At 43.3% G+C, this 19,753-nt stretch overlaps 1 protein-coding gene across 1 annotated transcript in view; it reads left to right on the forward strand.

The window, feature by feature from the left end:
- LOC310789151 (protein NLRC3-like) overlaps positions 1-19,753 on the forward strand; it is a gene marked incomplete at its 3' end in the record, with an annotated part of 58,433 nt that overhangs the window by 27,262 nt on the left and 11,418 nt on the right. Inside the window, exons 4-7 of the mRNA XM_083650740.1 lie at positions 2,512-2,797; positions 8,104-8,315; positions 8,403-9,904; positions 10,002-10,175. Coding sequence (XP_083506866.1) covers positions 2,512-2,797; positions 8,104-8,315; positions 8,403-9,904; positions 10,002-10,175 — 2,174 coding nt within the window. The remainder of the gene's footprint in view (positions 1-2,511; positions 2,798-8,103; positions 8,316-8,402; positions 9,905-10,001; positions 10,176-19,753) is intronic.

Consider the following 19,753-nt stretch of genomic DNA (forward strand, 5'->3'; position numbering starts at 1 on the left):
TGTGATGTGTCCTGGCTTTGTGGGGGGTACTTATATGCAAATATCCTGGCCAATAGCATTGCAAGACTAAGCAATAGGATCCAATGATGATGTTTAGGTGAAAAAAGAACAAGAAAACAAATTATTTATACCCTTTTTTTGATCAAATACAAATGGTGTAATATTACAACAGTGGGTCTTCCAGGGTTAACATGAGTTAAGTTTGATGAGTTTAACTATGAAGCAGGCAATGCTATCAAATAAATAAATAAAAGTAAAAAAATATACTTTCTTACCTCAAAATTAGTTTTTTCCTCCTAAAATTGGCTGTATCTGCCACAGGCTGCTACTTCCTCACATGTGGACTAAGGACTAAACTGAGCATGTGCAGAGTGAATCAGGTGATTCAAAACTTGCTCCTGATTGGAGGAATGGAAAGTGTTACAACTGACCCATGTTACAACTATCCCCGGTCTCCCACAGTTACTTGTGTAAAAAAACGACTCTGGTAAAAGTAGAAGTACTGATTCAACTATTTACTCAAGTAAAAGTAAAAAAGTACAGGCTATAAAATGTACTCAATGAGTAAAAGTAAAAAGTATTTTTACCGGATGTTTCTGTGCAAAGCTAACTGAACCTCACATTAATAATATAATTTGAAGACTATTGAACTTAAAATATCCCCTACAAACGTGTTTTTATACATCTTAAAACTCTACTTTGATTAATAATGTGTGCTGTAGTTTTTCCACAAAAACAGTCAAATTATCCCATTAAAATCCTTAAAATGACATATTCCTCCCTTATTCATATTTGCAGGATATATTAATATGCAAATCGTTAATCACAAAAGTTTAACTGTTGGATAGAAGGTGTCTCCTACTTTATTGAAGCCTCTGGAGCACATACAAACACTGAGTTTTGAAAACACAAGACAAGATGTAACTATACCCTGCTTGTCCTGTGTTTCTGTCTGATCAGACAACTATTACTCCAAGTAAACAAGAGATTTGGGAAAAAAAGCTACACTGGCAGAGCCTCTGGCTCTTTGGAGTCTGCAGTGTTGACAACTTCAACCTCACTTTCAGCGGCATCGCTCATGTTGCTGGTTCCTCTGGCTGACATTAACATCACTATTCACAGACGCAATTTATCAGCGCGACCGAGTGTCCATCTCTCGTCTCTCTTATGGCAGCGTTGTCACGTTTGGTGTGTGGTTCTGATACATCGATACATGATGTGGTCTGGTGGGTGGACTGTGCACTTTTTTTCCAGGTTATGTCAATGCCCCCTTAGGAGACTGTCTAGCCAATGAAGTTTCGTAACATTGACAGAGAGCCAATCACAAGCTGACATTTAGGGGACCGGACGAGTGCCATTCCATACTATTGGCGGAGCCTGGAATGAGCTATCTCTATTCATTCTGCCCCGTTTCTTCTCTGTCTTTCTTTAATCGTTGTTGTTGTGCATTAAAACTTAAGTAACAAGCTTGTTTTGAAAATGTAAGGAGTAGAAAGTACAGATACTTGCGTTAAAATGTAGGGAGTAAAAGTAAAAACTTGTCAGAAAAATAAATACTCAGCAGTACAGATACCCGAAAAATCTACTTAAGTACAGTAATGAAGTTTGGTACTTTGTTACTTCCCATCTCTGGACCCAGGTTCCTTCCACATGTGTCATGCACTCATGAAAGGTCAGTGGTAACGAGGTCAAAGTTGAAATAATTTGAACTTGGAGCGCAGCGCTCAGTGGCAAATTTGAACGCTGTGTATTTATTTTATTTTGTGACACCAAGTGTAGCACTGCTGCTGTACCATTGTTTTCCCATGGAGAGCAGTGCCGCCCAACGATATGCAGCATCGCTCTGCCCATAGGAAAACAACAGCACCCCCGGGGGCGTTGAGCAGTTTTACAGGGGAGCATGTAGGGTTTTGTCCTTCCTGTGACATTTTTGGCATTTGGACTTTCAGACATTAATCGTCCCTAATTAAAAAATCCGGCTCTGCACGTCGCACGTAAAATGGCATAGCTGTGGCCCAACAGAATTTGCTCACTCACACACAGAGATTCTTATTATATTATTACTATCATGATTATTACTTATTATTATTATGACTACGCGACTCGACTCGATTTAGCACCTCTGTGGGGGAATGATATAAGCACTGCAGTATAAACCGGAAATTAATTTTACGCCACTAATTGACAGTATTATGAGCCACACAATAAAGAAGAAGAAAAATAAAATAAAACTAAAAAAGGGAAACAATAAAAATAAAACATTTGCCATCCCCCCCCCCTTTTTTTGTTGTTGTTGTTTCATAGTCATGATTCATATCTTAGCTGGTTGGCTTGGTTCCAGGATTAAAACTTTATAAGAAAGTTCTGAAACGAATGAATGGGGAAATGACTTCCTGGAACCGGAGCCATTCAAAAGTGAGAACTGCCAGTCAGATGAGGGCGCTATTATCTGCAAGCTCACAGTTACAGGATCAATAGTATGGTCAACTAATCCTAATGTCTTCTCATCAGGGAGCAACGATGGCGACGCCCGTAGAGCTGCTCTTGGGAACTTTGGATGATTTGGGAGATGACGAGTTCAAGAGGTTCAAGTGGTTCCTGCAGCAGACTGGCATCCTGGAAGACTTCCCAGCCATCCCAAAGAGCCGCCTGGAGAAGGCAGACAGGCTGGACACAGTAGATCACATGTTCCAGACCTACAGCGAATACACTCTGGAGGTGACCAAAGAGATTCTGAGGAAGATCCTCAAGAATGATCTCCTGCAACGATTATTAAACACCAGTTCAGGACCCAAAGGTAAGTAATAGGACAATTATAAAATGGGACTTTATGCAAGCATGCATCACAGTATTGCATCATCCATCCGCACTTTGAACGGAACTTTTTGACTTAATATAGTGGCCAACTATTTTTCCAACTGTCGTTTTATGCAAGCATGCATCACATAAAATGATTTCTAAGATATGACATATGTGTCAAAATTATTTAAAAACACTTTGTGCCAACAATGTATATAGAGTGTGAGTCCACAGTTAATCACAGTTAATCACGATTAACTGTGTTGAAATTAATCGCACAACTTTTTTTATCTGTTGTAAATCTACCTTAAACCGAGTTACCTGAAACCTGACATTTTCTTGTGCCAGTTAACAACACTTGAGAGTTTTGTGCAAAGATGCACTGTTGCATGGGGAGTAGCTATTATCATTAGCTATTATCATTAGTATGGGTACGTTTTTGGCCATTGGTATTTGTACGGTTTTTACTGCACTAACTACTTTAACACAATAAACTCCCTCCGCACGGGGTGCGTTCTTGACTGGTGACGGTGTATTACTCCAAGCAAAACTCGATACTGTCTTTTACTGTTTATTCACACATTCATTCATACATGCTATGCTAAGCTACACTGTGTACAGTAATCAGTTCGGTTGCCAGCAGGTAATCGACTGTAAAGACACAAATACACAGACAACAGCAACATTAACGACATGGTAATGGCATCGAGTGTATAAGACACATACCCGAACACGTTAATGGGACCAACACACAGGTAACAATATTATTTATAACATCGTTTCTCTTACCAGCTCCGCATACCAATCAGAACGATAACGATATCACATATGAGGAATCAGCCGGTCGACGCATGAGCAACTGAGAATACCTGACGTACCACAAAACGTAAACAAATATGCACTCCAACGTTACACAGTATAAAATATGACCACACCATTTATCAAAATAATCACTTCTCAGATGCATGTTGCACCTTTTTTCTTTTGGAAACGTAAATGCATGATAGCTGTGGGATATACTGGAATTAATTGTTTTATATTCATTGTATTTACACAAAAAAGAAAAGCTCTGTCCAGTAACCTGGAACACTTTTATTTTGAGATGTTTTTGAGTGAGACCGTCCTACCTCATGCAAATGATAAGAAATGTGACATGAATGTTAATTTTCTATTAAAGCAAAGTAAAAAAATAACCCGCCAATTATTGTTCTTAGAAAAAAAATCGGAATCGGCAAAAATCCGTATCGGCAAGTCAGACTATTCAAAAATTGGAAATCGGAATCGGCCAACAAAATCGCAATCGGTGCATCCCTATCATCTTCCTTGGGATGGTTAATCTCCTTCACTCTTCCAGTCAACTGTGCTAGCTTACTTCTCCTGGCCTGTATAAAGTGATGCAGCTTTGCTTCAAGCCCTTTTTCTGTGTACGTGACTGCCCTCCTTTGGTCCATTTGAGTAATGTCATCTTCAGACGTCAAGTCCTTTTTTTCTTCCATCTCTGCTGCCGTCCCGTGGTCACTTTCAGTACTGTCACCTTCAGGCGTCAAATCCTGTTTCTCCTTCTCCGCCATTTGCCAGATAATGAGCCCAGCGAAGTTGAAAGCAGAAACATACTTTTCACTTTGGTTTCTAGCAGTCTAACACTTTTTTCTTATGTTGAGGGGCAAAATTAGTGACAGGCATCCATATTTCTTGTTCAGCAAACAGTAGAATTGTCCATTCACTTGCGTCCATTCATTTACCATGGGTGGGGCACAAGGCTGTTGGGCAGTATTGCATCATCCATCCGCACTTTGAACGGAACTTTTTGCCTTAACACATTGACTGCCAGCCTTTTTTCAATGCTGTAGGTAAGTTCTGCCAGTTTTTTTTTTGAGGATTCTAGGCTCATTTTACAAGAGCCGAGGATTCTTTTCTGTTAGGACTTCGTGAACACCAATCATCTAAAAAGAACTAATAGAATGTGTGCTTTCTCTGTCTAAAAGAGTTAGTTTGTAGAGTTAGTAGTTATGTAAGCATTAGCAGTTGAATACAGCATGGTTTCAGCGTCAGAAAAAATATTCAGAGATAAACGGCTTTTTGTGAAATTCGATAGAACAGTCACTTTAACCATTCATTTTTGGCATCAGTAAGACCTAAACAATAGTTTTGAACAGTAATTTCCTCCATAACAGCAGGAAACTCCCCTCTGCTCAACTCCTCCCTCCGTGGGCGTTCTTCTTGGCTGCAGCGCCGTGTCACAAGCACTTTCCTACCTGTGCAAATGCACTTTCTCATACTCTCGACCTCTCAAATAAATTTCTGAATAGAAATTAAATTACTCTAAATTAGAGCGAAAAAGAAACAAAAAAGAATGGGTTGAAAATCCCATTCTAAAAGCCTTTTATGGCTGTTTCCAATTTGGTGCTATTTTGCAAGGCAAGGCAGCGGGCATGTCACAAGCTCGTTTCTGCTGCTGCTGTAACCTCGCGTCACCAGTCTCACTGCTTTGCTGCTGCTCCTGTCTGCTGGCGGCCGCTCTTTGAGGAAGTCTGGTTGGACTCGCTCGCTTCTTGGAGTTTTGGTTGAGAGTTTTGATAAAGCTTTTGCGATTCTGGTCATATTTATGCTGCGTGTTTCAAAGTGTGTCCCACCCGCAATCCACTATGCAAATCTGCAATCCCGCACCGCCAGCAATCAGCGCGAAAACGAAAGCGCCTTCGCCAATCCACCTTCATGAGAATGGCTTCAGTCACACTGCTTTTTGCTTGCCTTCCTCTAGTCAGGAAAGCACTGTCACCACTTAGTGGGTCGGTGGAATGGGTTGTACACGTTGTACACGTCCAATACCTATATAAGAGATGTAAAAGGGTTAGATGCACATCCCACCGTCAAAAAAAAAAATCGATTCTGACGACGTGTTCTTACGTCGTTGGCAGTCAACAGCTGGATTCTGAAAACGTGTTCTTACGTCGTTGGCAGTGAACGTGTTAATATAGTGGCCAACTATTTTTCCAACTGTCGTTTTATGCCACTTCTTATTGCTGCATAGTGAAAAACTTGTCTTTTACGCGTGTCCATCCATATGTATATTTGCTTCATCCTTGTTTGCATTCAATTGCCATCCTTGGCTACAGCAGACTACTCACAGATCCAGGGATCATTCAGTTAGGCCATGGGCCAAACCCCAAAATTTCACATATCGGTACCACTCAAGTGGGCAAATTCTAATCATGATTTTTGAACAGGTATATATCCATAGATGCTATTTTAGTATGATAGCCTTTGCAGAATGGTAGCTTTGTCACAGTTATCAGCTCATGAAGTTAGCCAGCCCTTACAATAAATTGGATTCTAGGCGCTGATGCATACCCTTTTCTATGCAGATTTTCAGGACCTTTACTCATGTTCTGTGAGAACATGTTTGACAACATTAGGGAAATCCAGTGGATGCACGGTTCCCCAGCACCAGGTGCCGTCTTGCAGTTGCTCTCCTGCAAGTGTGTGAGGTCGTGCAAACCACGAGAGTGCACATGTCTCAATAACGGTCTGAAATGCACAAACCTGTGCAAACTACAAACATGTGCCAACCAACACAGTGAAGAAAAGCTTGCTGCACAGCTGACAGACTCAGATGTGAATGATGATGATGGTGTTGCCCTAGTGGATGACATGGTCTCAGGAAGGGTAGATTGTCCTAATATTGTGTTGAAAGACTGGAAACATTTTGAATATAGCTGTACATATACCGTAACACAAATAAAACAATTTTTGACTGAAAAGCGTGCCAATTTACCCTCTTTTTGACTGGGAAATGTGCCAATTTCGTAGACAATTAAGTATAGCATATCTATCTATCTAGTATAGTATAGTATGGTATGGTATGTATAGTATCATAGGATAGCATGCCTATATCTAGACATGTAATATTAACAGTCAGTAGTCCAGACACGCCAGGGAGAGGATATAATGAAAGAAAGATGATTTCCCATAATTCCCATAAGTCCATCATTTAAGAGGGTTGGTTAAGCACTAATAAGCTACCATGGTCATCAAGGTCTATCATATAAAAACATAATCTACGGATGAATAGGAATTTAAAAAAGATCACAAGTAGAATTTGTCCACCCGGATGGTACCGATATCTTACATTTTGGGTTCTGGCCCATTTCCCTCGAGAAGGCATTCTTCTACCAAATTCAAAGGGCCAAATTCACCCCTCACAATGGGATAGTATGGGTTCATTATACCTTTTCTGAATCCTTATAGTCCTATGAGTATTCCAGTGTTTGTTGTTTGTGTCTGTGATGTTCCTAGATGCCACAGTGCTGAAATAAAGACTATAATTTAGGTGGAAACTGTGGAAAAATGAATGTCACTGACATGCATGTGAGCTCTTTATTTGTCAGACAGACTCACAACTGAGCTCAAATGAAAGCTAAGAAGCTACCCTTTAAAATGTTGTCAAACATATTCTCATAGAAACATGGTTAAAGGTCCTGAGCCCCAAATAGGTTATGCATCAGCACCTAGAATCAAATTTATTGTAGGGGCTGGCTAACTTCATGAGCCGATAACTGTGACAAAGCTGCCATTCTGCAAAGGCTATCATACCAAAATATCATCTATGGATAAATACCTGTTCAAAAATCATGATTAGAATTTGTCCACTTGAGTGGTACCGATATGTGCAATTTTTGTGTTTGGCCCATGGACTAAATAGGGGAAAATAAGAAAATGTCCAATAAATATGAAAATCTAGTCCTGTAGAAAGGCTATCATATATTAATTTACTTATATTGACCCTATAAACAATTTAGTATAGGTAAAGTTGTGCCCACCCAGATGGTACCGATATCTGGTCTGGCCCATGGACTAAGTAGATGGTGCATCATGTCGATTTATTGGCAAAAACCTTGTCCAATACAAGATAATCCCACAAAATGGACAAAATGGAGTATTCCAAAAGATAATCCAATATTATCAATTGTTCAGCCTAGAATATCACAATGGTCACGACACGGTCAAAAAGTTGTGTCGTTCCACATTAGACAGCATCTTCTTTCACACTGAACTTCTAGCACGTTTTTCACCCATAATGCACATGCGCAGTAACCACTAGATATTTCTAATAATAAGCAACTAGAACATAAATGTAGGATAAACAGTATTACTTAAATGGTAAATTATTATATACTTCTCAAACTGAGTTTCTTAGCCAAAAATAATTACCCAAATACAAAATTAACTGAAAAATAATTCACAATACACTTGTGTTTGGCTCTTACAACTATACCATTCTCTCATTGTTGTCTGTTCATTCAGAGACGCTTGCCGAGTGCAGGAGTAAACACAAATCCAACTTGAAGAAGAACTTTCAGCGTTTGTTTCAGGGAATCACAAACTCAGAAAAGTTGATACTTCTGAATGAGATCTTCACAGAGATCTTCACAGAGCTCTTCCTCACAGAGGAAGAGATTGGAGAGGCCGACAATGAACATGAATTCAGGAAGATTGAAATGGCATCCAGGAAACCAGTGAGCCCAGAAAACAAAATCAAAAGTGAAGACATCTTTAAACCTTTACCTGGAAGAGATAAACCAGCCAGAACAGTGCTGACAAAGGGAGTGGCTGGCATTGGGAAAACAGTCTTAACACAGAAGCTCACTCTGGACTGGGCTGAAGACAAAGCCAACCAGGATATGCAATTCATATTTCCAATCACTTTCCGAGAGTTGAATCTGATGAAAGAGGAACAGTTCAGCTTGGTGAAACTTCTTCACCACTTCTTTCCTGAGACCAAAAATGCAGGAATCTGCAGGTTTGACAAATTCCCAGTTATGTTCATCTTTGATGGTCTGGATGAGTGTCGACTTCCTCTAAACTTCAACAACAACAAGTTCCTGGATGATGTTACAGAGTCGACCTCAGTGGATGTGTTGCTGACAAACCTCATCAAGGGGAATCTGCTTCCCCTTGCTCACATCTGGATAACCACACGACCTGCAGCAGCCAATCAGATCCCTTCTGGGTGCATTGACATAGTGACAGAGGTGAGAGGCTTCACTGACCCACAGAAAGAGGAGTACTTCAGGAAGAGTTTCAGATATGAGGAGCAGGCCAGCAGAATCATCTCCCACATCAAGAATTCACGGAGCCTCCACAACATGTGCCACATCCCAGTGTTCTGCTTGATCACTGCTAAAGTCCTGAAGCATCTGTTGAAAACCTGTGACACAGAAAACCTGCCCAAGACCCTGACTGCGATGTACAGCCACTTCCTGCTGGTTCAGTCCAAATTGCAGAACACCAAGTATCATGGGGGAACTGAGACAGATCCGCACTGGACACAGAACAGGGACATGATTCTCACTCTGGGAAAACTGGCTTTTGAACAGCTGGAGAAAGGCCACCTGATCTTCTATGAAGAAGACCTGAAACAGTGTGGTATTGATATCAGAGCAGCCTCAGTGTACTCTGGAGTGTTCACACAGATCTTTAGAGAGGAGTGGGGGCTGCACCAGAACCAGTTCTTCTGCTTTGTCCATCTGAGCATTCAAGAGTTTCTGGCTGCTGTTCATGTCATGGTCTCATTCATCAACACTGGTGTCAATCCACTGTCAGGAGCCTCCAGGTTGTCTAGGCTATTGAGAGACAGATCAGCAGTAAAATATCTCTACCAGAGTGCTGTGGACAAGGCCTTACTGAGTCCAAATGGACATCTGGACTTGTTCCTCCGCTTCCTCCTGGGCCTTTCACTGGAGACCAATCAGACTCTCCTACGAGGCCTGCTGCCACAGACAGGAAACAGCTCACAGACCAATCAGGAAACAGTCCAGTACATCAAGAAGAAGATCAAGAAGAATCCCTCTGCAGAGACAAACATCAATCTGTTCCACTGTCTGAATGAGCTGAATGACCATTCTCTAGTGGAGGAGATCCAACAGTACCTGAGATCAGGAAGCCTCTCTAGAGTCAAAATCTCCCCTGCTCAGTGGTCAGCTCTGGTCTTCATCTTACTGTCATCAGAAGAAGAGCTGGACGAGTTTGACCTGAAGAAATACTCTGCTTCAGAGGAGGCTCTTCTGAGGCTGCTGCCAGTGGTCAAAGCCTCCAATAAAGCTCTGTAGGTTCATACGTAACTGGGTAGATCAAATATATTAAATAAAATATATATACATTTTCAAATGTGTTGTATATCTCTCTCACCAATTCTTCTTCAGGCTGAGTGGCTGTCAGCTGTCAGAGAGAAGCTGTGAAGCTCTGGCCTCAGTGCTCAGCTCCCAGTCCTCCAGTCTGAGAGAGCTGGACCTGAGTGACAACATCCTGAAAGATGCAGGTGTGAAGCTGGTCTCTGCTGGACTGGAGAGTCCACACTGTAGTCTGGAGACTCTCAGGTGAGTATTCCTCTTCGTGTTCAACAGACAACCATTTAAATCCTGCTTTACATACACGTTACTATCAGCAATTATCACACGGCTTTGTTGAATGCTTGATTCTGATTGGTCGATCACGGCATTCTACAGTCTGTTATTTCTGTGTATCAGACCATTGCTTATAACAGACAATTCTGATCACAGACTCCGGAGGCCGTGGGTCATTCAATCTGCAGAAAGAAGTCCAGTAAATGCTGTTGCTTTAATAATCAAATTAACAATGGGAGTGCCTCTCCTAGATGCATTTTGATTTCTTTAGTTAGTAACCGTGTAATAAGCTGGATGATGTACAGCTCACATAAACACATATCATGTAGAGGATTATCTCTGTTCATGTAATTTTAAAACCAATTGTGAATCCAATATTTACCAAGACTTCCTAGTCTATGTGAATTACTTTCCATGATATGTGAATTACTTTCCATGATATGTGAATTACTTTCCATGAGGACATTTCATTGTTTCCTCTCCTTGGATTCAGATTCAGATTCAGATTACTTTATTTATCTCAGAAGGACAATTCATTTTCACAGCCTACCCAACACCTTAAAAGCTCACAGGTGAGGAACAAATACTCCTGACAGACATGACAAGACATAACATAACAGCTAGGGGTGCACCGATCACGTTTTTTGCCACCGATCACCGATTGCCGATCATTTATGAGAAATATCTGCCCAACCGATCATCGACCGATCACCGATTACCGATTATCGATCACCGATATATATTTATTTATTTATTTTGTAAGCAGCTATAGCAGTTTCCATTTTACATATAGGCCTACATTTCATGCATCAAATTGAAAGTGCAGCACATTTTCTTTTTTTTCTACATCAATATTTTATATTTTGTAGGCTAAAGGAAACCGCCAACATGATTTTTGTGTGTGTGAGATAATTGGAGCACAAGACTGTGTTGAACTAAATGGCTAGTAGTAGTCCAGTTCCCTCAGTTCAGTTTATAAAAGAACAAAAATCATTCCACTTCGGGATTTCCATGTTACCAGTTCAATGCAGTTCAGTTCACTCAACAAAAATACTCCATTTTCCGGGATTTCCCTGTTACACAAGGAAAATAACTTCGACCCAAGTTAACTATTTTATCGATTAAGCTAAAGCGGCTAAAGCTAACCGGAGCTATTAACGTTAGGAGGATACACGCAAATATGGATCAAACACGGTGAAGAATAGGGGGTTCTGAATATGGCTGATTCAGGAATAGGACGGATAGTGCTCGCCCTGGGGTGTTCGTAAAAACACGAGGCAGGAGACAGATGGGAGTTCAACCGTTTAGTTGTCAGTTCTCTTCAGTACAGTACAGCAGTATAGGCTCTTTACAGCATTATGACAGGAATAGTAGGATTGTGTGTGGTCTGGAAAAAGGAGGCAATAAAATATACAAACAGGTCAGTAACCAAGCTTGCTGTTATATAGGCCAATTATAGTGATAATTAACAACTAATAATATAGAAATGATAATTAGGTAAACTGTAAGTCAGTTACTCTTAAACACCAGTCTTGAACCATGACTAAAGACAAAGAGCTCCCACTCATAGAACCGGGGTTATGCACAATAACCGTCATACATTGGGATCCGCATCGAACGAACATCAAAAGGACCCGCCCATCGAGGCCGAGTTACAGTGTTATAATTAGCAGCATATGAGTGCGATCTACATAATGGTGACAGGGTTACATGACGGGAGAAACAACAGAATCACAAGCTACACACGAGCTAAACTCCATCTGAGTAGTGGCATTAATTAGCGCAACAGACAATCAAACCGCACTAAGTGCACGCCTAAAACGTTATTGCAATGATTGCAGGTAGATCGATCTAAAACCAAAAGGGAATGCAATACAGGAATATTAACATAATAATGACTTACTGGTTGGTCATATACGCACACATGGAAGAAAGGGATTAGAACATGTTCAACTGTCCAAAGAAAGGAAGAAAGTCTGTCTGAACGGAGCGCACACATACTCAGCAGCACACTTTCGCTTCCTTCAAAGTGCCCGCGGGAACATCAATGCTTGCGAGCGCTCGCTAGATGTGGAAATTGTCTGTGTGTGCACGTGCACTACCCCGACTACCACCGTGTCAATCTGGGACTGTAATACACACGGACTTAACAGCATGCAAATGCCTCGGTAGGCAGGAGGACTGGAGGTAACTTCTCTCTGCTGAGTCTGCTCTAATCACTAGCTGATTTGTGTGATTCAAAGACGCAAGGGGTGTGTTGACAGTCTGGTGTGGTGTGTGTGGAGGTGAGTACACTGACGAAAGCAAGGCGTGTGCTTTGCAACACAATGATAAACGTTAGAGCACAATATGAAAGTTAAACGATAGACATTGAAGACATGAAAATGGGCTGCCTCATGTTTCTCACGTGCAGCATGATCGGCTATGCAATCGGCGACAATAAAGAAATATCTGCAGCAGCAGATCACATATTTGAGGTCAAAATCGGCCAATACAGATTGCGTGCCGATCCATCGGTGCACCCCTAATAACAGCATGACATAACAAACTAGAACGAATGCAACGCGGACTTATGCCTCCTCCATTAGTTCATTCTTGAGTCCAAATCGCCATTTGAGGCAAATTGGAAGAAATTCCGTCAAGGAGCTCCTGAGATGTTGTTACAGACCTTGGAAATTGGGTGTGTGAGGTCACAGTGACCTTGAACTTTGACTACCAAAATGTAATCAGTTCATCCTTGAGTCCAAGTGGACGTTTGAGGCAAATTCAAAGAAACTCCATCAAGGCATTCCTGAGATATTGCTTTAAGAAGCTTGAAAATGGCATTCGAGAGGTCACAGTGACCTTGACCTTTGATCACCAAAATGTAATCCGTTCATCCTTGCGCCCAAGTCGACGTTTGAGCCAAATTGGCAGAAATTCCATCAAGCCGTTCTTGAGATATCGCTTTAACGAACTTGGGAATGGCAATAATACGTATTTATAAATGGTGAATCTATCATTTACAAAGTATGAGAATACAATCATTAAACAGATTAGAGATTAGGTTATTAATCAGGAATAAAATGTTTATAACTGTTACTAATGCTTAGTGATGTATGAATAATGCTTTATAAATGATGAATCCATGATGAATTATGTATTTACTAATGGTTTATTAATGCTTTATAGTGTATAGTTATTATAAAGTGTTACCACGTTGGGTGCTGCTCAGTGATTTTCACTGCACAGTGAGGTCATCGTTTCACAGCACACTGTGGGCTATGTCACTAATCACAGTAACGTGAACGTTCACATTACATTACATTACATTACATTACGTCATTTGGCAGACGCTTTTATCCAAAGCGACTTACAATAACACATTTTTGTCAGCAATAGAGCAATCTACTATGGAGCACAGTCTGTGATAACTACAACTTCTGAAGGAACAGTGGTACAAGTTTAGGTTAGTGGTACAAGTTAAGGTTAGTTTTTTTTTTTTTTTTTTTTTTTTTTTTGGGTGAAAGAGAGAGAACGAAGTTAGATCAAGAAGGGCCCAGATGGAGCCTGAAAAGGTGCGTCTTTAGTCTTTTCCGAAAGATCGGCAGTGATTCAGCCGTCCTGACCGAAGGTGGAAGCTCGTTCCACCATTGAGGTGCCAGGGACGAGAAGAGTCGAGATCGGGATGAGCGACTTTTGAGCCCCCGTAGCGAAGGAGGGGCGAGGCGACCTGCACTGGTGGAGGAGCGAAGGGAGCGCTGAGAGGTTTGGAACCTGACCATAGATTGCAGGTACAGGGGAGCTGACTGGTGTACTGCCCGGTAGGCCAGTACCAGTGTCTTGAATTTGATGCGGGCCGAGATGGGAAGCCAGTGGAGCTCCTGAAAGAGGGGAGTGACGTGAGAGAATTTGGGTTGGTTGAATACGAGACGGGCTGCAGCGTTCTGAATGAGCTGAAGCGGTCGGATGTCGGTGGCAGGTAGGCCGGCCAGGAGCACGTTGCAGTAGTCCAGGCGGGAGGAGACAAGAGACTGGACCAGGAGTTGAGTCGCTTCTCTTGTGAGAAAGGGACGGATTTTGCGGATGTTGTAGAGAGAGAACCTACAGGAGCGTGCTGTAGCAGCTATGTTGGCTGAGCAAGACAGCTGGTTGTCAAGGATCACCCCAAGGTTCTTAGCTGTTTGGGAGGGAAGTACAGTGGTGTTGTTAATGGAGATGGAGAGATCTGCGAGAGGGCAGTCTTTTCCTGGGAGGAAGAGTAGCTCTGTCTTACCAAGGTTGAGCTTGAGGTGGTGGGCAGACATCCAGTCGACAATGTCTTTGAGGCATGCAGAGATGCGAGCCTCGATTTGAGTGTCTGAGGGGGGAAAGGAAAGGAAAAGCTGGGTGTCGTCAGCATAGCAGTGATAAGAAAAGCCATGAGAAGAGATCACATAGGCAAGAGATCTGATATAGAGAAGGAAAAGTAAGGGGCCCAGGACTGAGCCCTGGGGGACACCGGTGGTAAGAGGACAGGATCTGGAGAGGGACCCTCTCCATGAGACCTGGTATGAGCGGTTCGAGAGGTAGGAAGCAAACCAGGAGAGTGCAGAACCTGAAATGCCTAGGTCAGACAGAGTGGAAAGAAGGATTTGGTGGTTGACTGTATCGAAGGCAGCAGACAGGTCAAGGAGGACAAGAACAGAGTCAAGTCAAGTCAAGTCAAGTTTATTTATATAGCCCTAATTCACAAGCATGTCTCAGAGGGCTTCACAGAAAGTATGTCTAGCTGATTCTAGCTAACACACAGTAACAAGAATATACAGAATAAAGATAACATTTGAACAATTGATAATATAGAAAATATAGAAATGAAGAGAGAGCAGAGGAGAGAGCAGGAGAAGGGGGAAGAGCAGGGGGAGTGTGAGAGAGTGATGGGGTGGGGAGGGAATGGGAGATGTTGGAGGGTATAGGAGGTGGGGAAGGAGCAAGAGGAGAGAGCAGGAGAGGGGAAGCCAGGGTAGAGGTAGGGTCTAGGGTTGGGGGAGGGGAGGGAGTAGGATACGGGCCCAGATTAGGGCGAGGGTGGGGAGAAATGGGAAATGTGGAGGAGGAGAGAACAGAGAAGGAGAGGTGGGAGGGTGCAGGGGAGGGAGAGCAGGGGGAATGTGAGAGGGAGGAGAGGGCAGATAGGAGGAGAGAACAGAGAAGGAGAGGTGGGAGGGTGCAGGGGAAGGAGAGCAGCGGGAATGTGAGAGAGGGGAGAGGACAGAGAGGGGAGAAGAGGAGAAGGAGCAGAGGGGGGGAGAAGGAGGAGAGAGCAGGAGAAGGGAGGGGGGGGCGGTGGGATGTGGGGGAGGAAAGAGCATGGAAAGAGAGGAGAACAGGAGGGGGGAAGAAGGGAAGAAGCGGGGGAAGGGGGAAAGAGAGAGGGGGGGGGAGAAGATCAGACAACTGACTACTCTAAGCATTAACCAGAGCTAACTGGGACATAGTATCTAGCTAATCTACAGCCTAATCTGGCCTATCCTACTCTGCTCTAGTCTGATTTTAGCCTGAACACTATAACAGGTCAGCCTTAGGCTGTAGCTAATCTATCGCCTACCTAAGCTGTTCTAAACCAACCGGCAGCCCTCGACCAGTGATGAAGAGCACCGATGCCCCCCGACCCGGCCCCCGCCCGCATAAGGCGTGGGAGGGAAGGCCAGGCCGGGACACAGCGGCGCCCCCTCACCCCCAGTGAACGCAAGAAAACCTGTCCACCATATGGTGGCAATCCACACATGGATCGCCACATGGATTGCCCCAGTGACTTGGCTGAGGAGGAACCTTGTGAGGTCGTTGTGCTATAGGGGCCCATTGCTGCGGCCCGGGCGGACCCAGCCCCCACGCGACCCGCCCCCCCAGCCCCCAGCCACCAGCATAGTGACCGAGAGCGTGAGAGCAGGCCACGCGGGGGACGGGCCCACCCAGGCCACAGCAATGGACCCCCATCCGGGGACTCCCCTCCGAGACAGGCCGAGAGATGCCGGGCTAAACCATGCACAGAGTTTCCGATAATGAAACTCTGTGAATGGTTTATTATGGAAATAAAATTTACAAGAGAACAGAAAATTGAAAATGTAAAAAAGAGTCCAACAGAAGGGATATAAAAATGTAGTTTTTAAATTATCCTAAGATCAGGGAAGGGAGTTGAAAATCTAAAAAGTAGAGTCCAAAAAGAAATAGAAAATGTAGTCTTTAAGTGTTCGTAGGTTTAGAGAATACTAGTTAATTAGCTAGGTGAAAAAAGGGGTAACAAGATTGGGAGTTCCATGAGGATGATCTGAGGAATCCATGAGTCCGCGTTGGTGACATGGATTAAGAGGAGGGGAGGGGAGGATAGGAGTCGGAGGTGATGATTAAGAGGAGGGGAGGATAGGAGTTGGAGGTGATGATGAGGCGGCGGGGGGGGGGGGGGCTGGGGGGGCGCCCCCCCCTTCCCTTAGGCAGGCAGGTGACCAGGATGATGAGGATAGGGGTCGGTGATGGTGATGAGCCCGGGGTGTCAGACAGTAGAAGGAGTAGTGGGTAGATGGCCTAGAGTGACGACAGGTGGCTAGGGCGATGACGGCCGGACCTAGGGCTGCAGCGGCGGGGGTGTACGTCAGGCCAATGAAGGACACCTGAGGGGGAGAGAGAGAAGAGAGCGGGGGAATCTGCGCAGAGGTGGAACTAACTCTATAGACAACAATAAAATTAGGTCAAAACAAAATTTATTAGGATTTTTTTTATTTTTTAGGATGACTAATACTATACTGCTAATTCAGGTCTAAGTACCACCTAACACCACTGTCAATGATTCAGCCCTGTTTAGCGGACCTTAATCATGACCTACAACAAACAAAACTAAATTAGGTCAAGTCTAAGTTTATACTGATACTGCTGGCTTGTGATTGCCCGCTCAGCAGTTCAGGACTAAGTTTATTCACCAGCTATTAGATTTTGTATCTAAGCTACTGGGTCGACTGATGCCATATTATTAAATTAGGTCAAGTATAAGTTTATAATGATATTGCTGGCTTGAGACAGCAATATCATTGCTGGATGAGGCCTTAGCAGTGTGAAGGGCCTCTGTGACAGCAAGAAGAGCTGTCTCAGTGGAGTGAGAAGCCTTGAAACCGGACTGCAGAGGGTCCAGGAGGTCATTTTGGGAGAGATAGAGAGAAAGTTGTTCGGACGCTGCTCGTTCACAATCATGACCACTAATCATTACATAATGTTAGGCAAACAACAGATGACTAAATAAATGGTTAATGATAATTGAATGACAGCAATAGACAATGAGCTGCATTGAGTCATTCTGGTAAGAGTGCACTTAGGGGGACCTGATGGAGTGCAGTGCTGAAATCTTGTGCAATTTGGCATAGCGCCACCTACTGGCAAGACATAAAGTAGTTTATCTCAAGAACCGTTGTTCCGATTGACTTCAAACTTGGGGATTGCACTGCTGGGAACCTGACAGAGTGCAGTGCCTAATTTAATGCTATTTGGCATAGCACTACCTATACTGGCAAACACAAAAATCGGTTTATCATTTATGAGTGCTAAATGGAAAATATTTTAAAGTTGTTTGTCTCCATCACTAATTCTCATGCAGGCTGAGTGGCTGTCAGCTGTCAGAGAGAAGCTGTGAAGCTCTGGCCTCAGTGCTCAGCTCCCAGTCCTCCAGTCTAAGAGAGCTGGACTTGAGTGACAACATCCTGAAAGATGCACGTGTGAAGCTGATCTCTGCTGGACTGGGGAGTCCACACTGTAGACTGAAGACTCTCAGGTCAGTATTCCTCTTTGTGTTCAACAGACGACCATTTAAATCCTGCTTTACATACACGTTACTATAGCAATTATTACACGGCTTTGTTGAATGCTCGATTCTGATTGGTCGATCACGGCATTCTACAGTCTGTTATTTCTGTATATCAGACCATTACTATGTATAACAGACAGTTCTGATCACAGACTCCGGAGGCCGTGGGTCATATGAATCTGCAAAAAGAAGTCCAGTAAATGCTGTTGCTTTAATAATCAACTTAACAATGGGAGTGCCTCTCCTAGATGCATTTTGATTTATTAAGTAAGTAGCCGTGTAATAAGCTGGATGATGTACAGCTCACATAAACACATATGTGGAGTATTATCTCTGTTCATGTCATTTTAAAACCAATTGTGAATCCAATATTTACCAAGACTTCCTAGTCTATGTGAAATACTTTCTATGAGGACATTTCATTCTTTCCTCTCCTTGGTGCCTCAGTGTTGACACATAAAATACCAGAAATGACTTCTGATATTCTCTCACAAAGTGAGTGGAGAACTAACTCAAACTGGACCAAATGAAACCACAATGTGGATCAGCTAGTCAACTTTGAGGGATTTACCGTTTTGCTTGTGTGTGTGTGTGTGTGTGTGTGTGTGTGTGTGTGTGTGTGTGCGTGCGTGCGTGTGTGTGTGTGCGTGTGTGCAATTGCTGCCTATGACATCATCAGTGTCTATGACATCATCAATCATGTCATAAGATGATTTTGGTCAGTAATGATGTCACTGATGACAACTGATGATGTCATAGACATTGTGACATCATCAGTGGGACAACATTTAAACAAACAGACCCACTTGCTCCCTTTTAAATCATTTATAATTATATTGCTCTTATGACATCACTGATGATGTCACAATGCCTATGACATCACTTCCGGGACAAAAATTACAGACAGCTGCTGTCTGTAATTTATGATTTTATGATTTATGCTCTCTTTTATTTATGATGATGATGATGATGATGATGATAATGTCACAATGCCTATGATCACAGTTTTCACGTATCTCTGTCCTTCCGATCGACTTTGAACTGGGGAACGGGCACTGCACTATCTTATCTAGGACTGTCTGTCTGTCCTTCGCGGATCTCGAGAAGCGTTTGGTGGATCGACTTCAAACTGTGCGCTTAGGGGGACCTGATGGAGTGCAGTGTGGGGGGGAGCGCCCATGGGGTGGAGAATGGGGGGGAACAGGCACTGCACTCAGGGCTGGTGACTGCGCCCGTTTTACTCGCATATGCGACTAAAAATAGAACAGTGCGAATTGTAAAATGCCTTTTGGGGGTGTGCGAGTACAGAATTCGACCGTCAATATATATATTTATTTTTTCAGAGCGTTAAAAATCAGACCGGCATTAAAGTTGAGAGCCTGTGTCCGAGTTCACTTGAACCAATGGTGACTGGTGAAAAAAAGCACGTGATCTCAGCGGAAACGAAACTAGAGAGAGAGGGAGTCCACATAGCCGATCCTGTGCGCCGGTCGGCTTTCCCCTTTTTTGGGTCAATTACCTGCAGCTGCACGCATTCACGTGACGTGCGCGCACCCCAAGCAGCCAAAAGGAAACACACGCCAGCATGTCCTCCTCATTGTGGAAATTTTACAGTTTGTCACACATGCAAGTCGAGAATAAGCCGCGGAGGGGCAGGGTACGTTGCCGAGTCCCACTCGACGAGTCCACTCTGAGCGGCTCGCTTCACCTCACCGGCCCCTCTCTCTCCCCGGCCACAGCGCAA

Source organism: Poromitra crassiceps, assembly GCF_964638095.1.
Source record: "Poromitra crassiceps genome assembly, chromosome: 14".
NCBI classification, from domain to species: Eukaryota; Metazoa; Chordata; class Actinopteri; order Beryciformes; family Melamphaidae; genus Poromitra; species Poromitra crassiceps.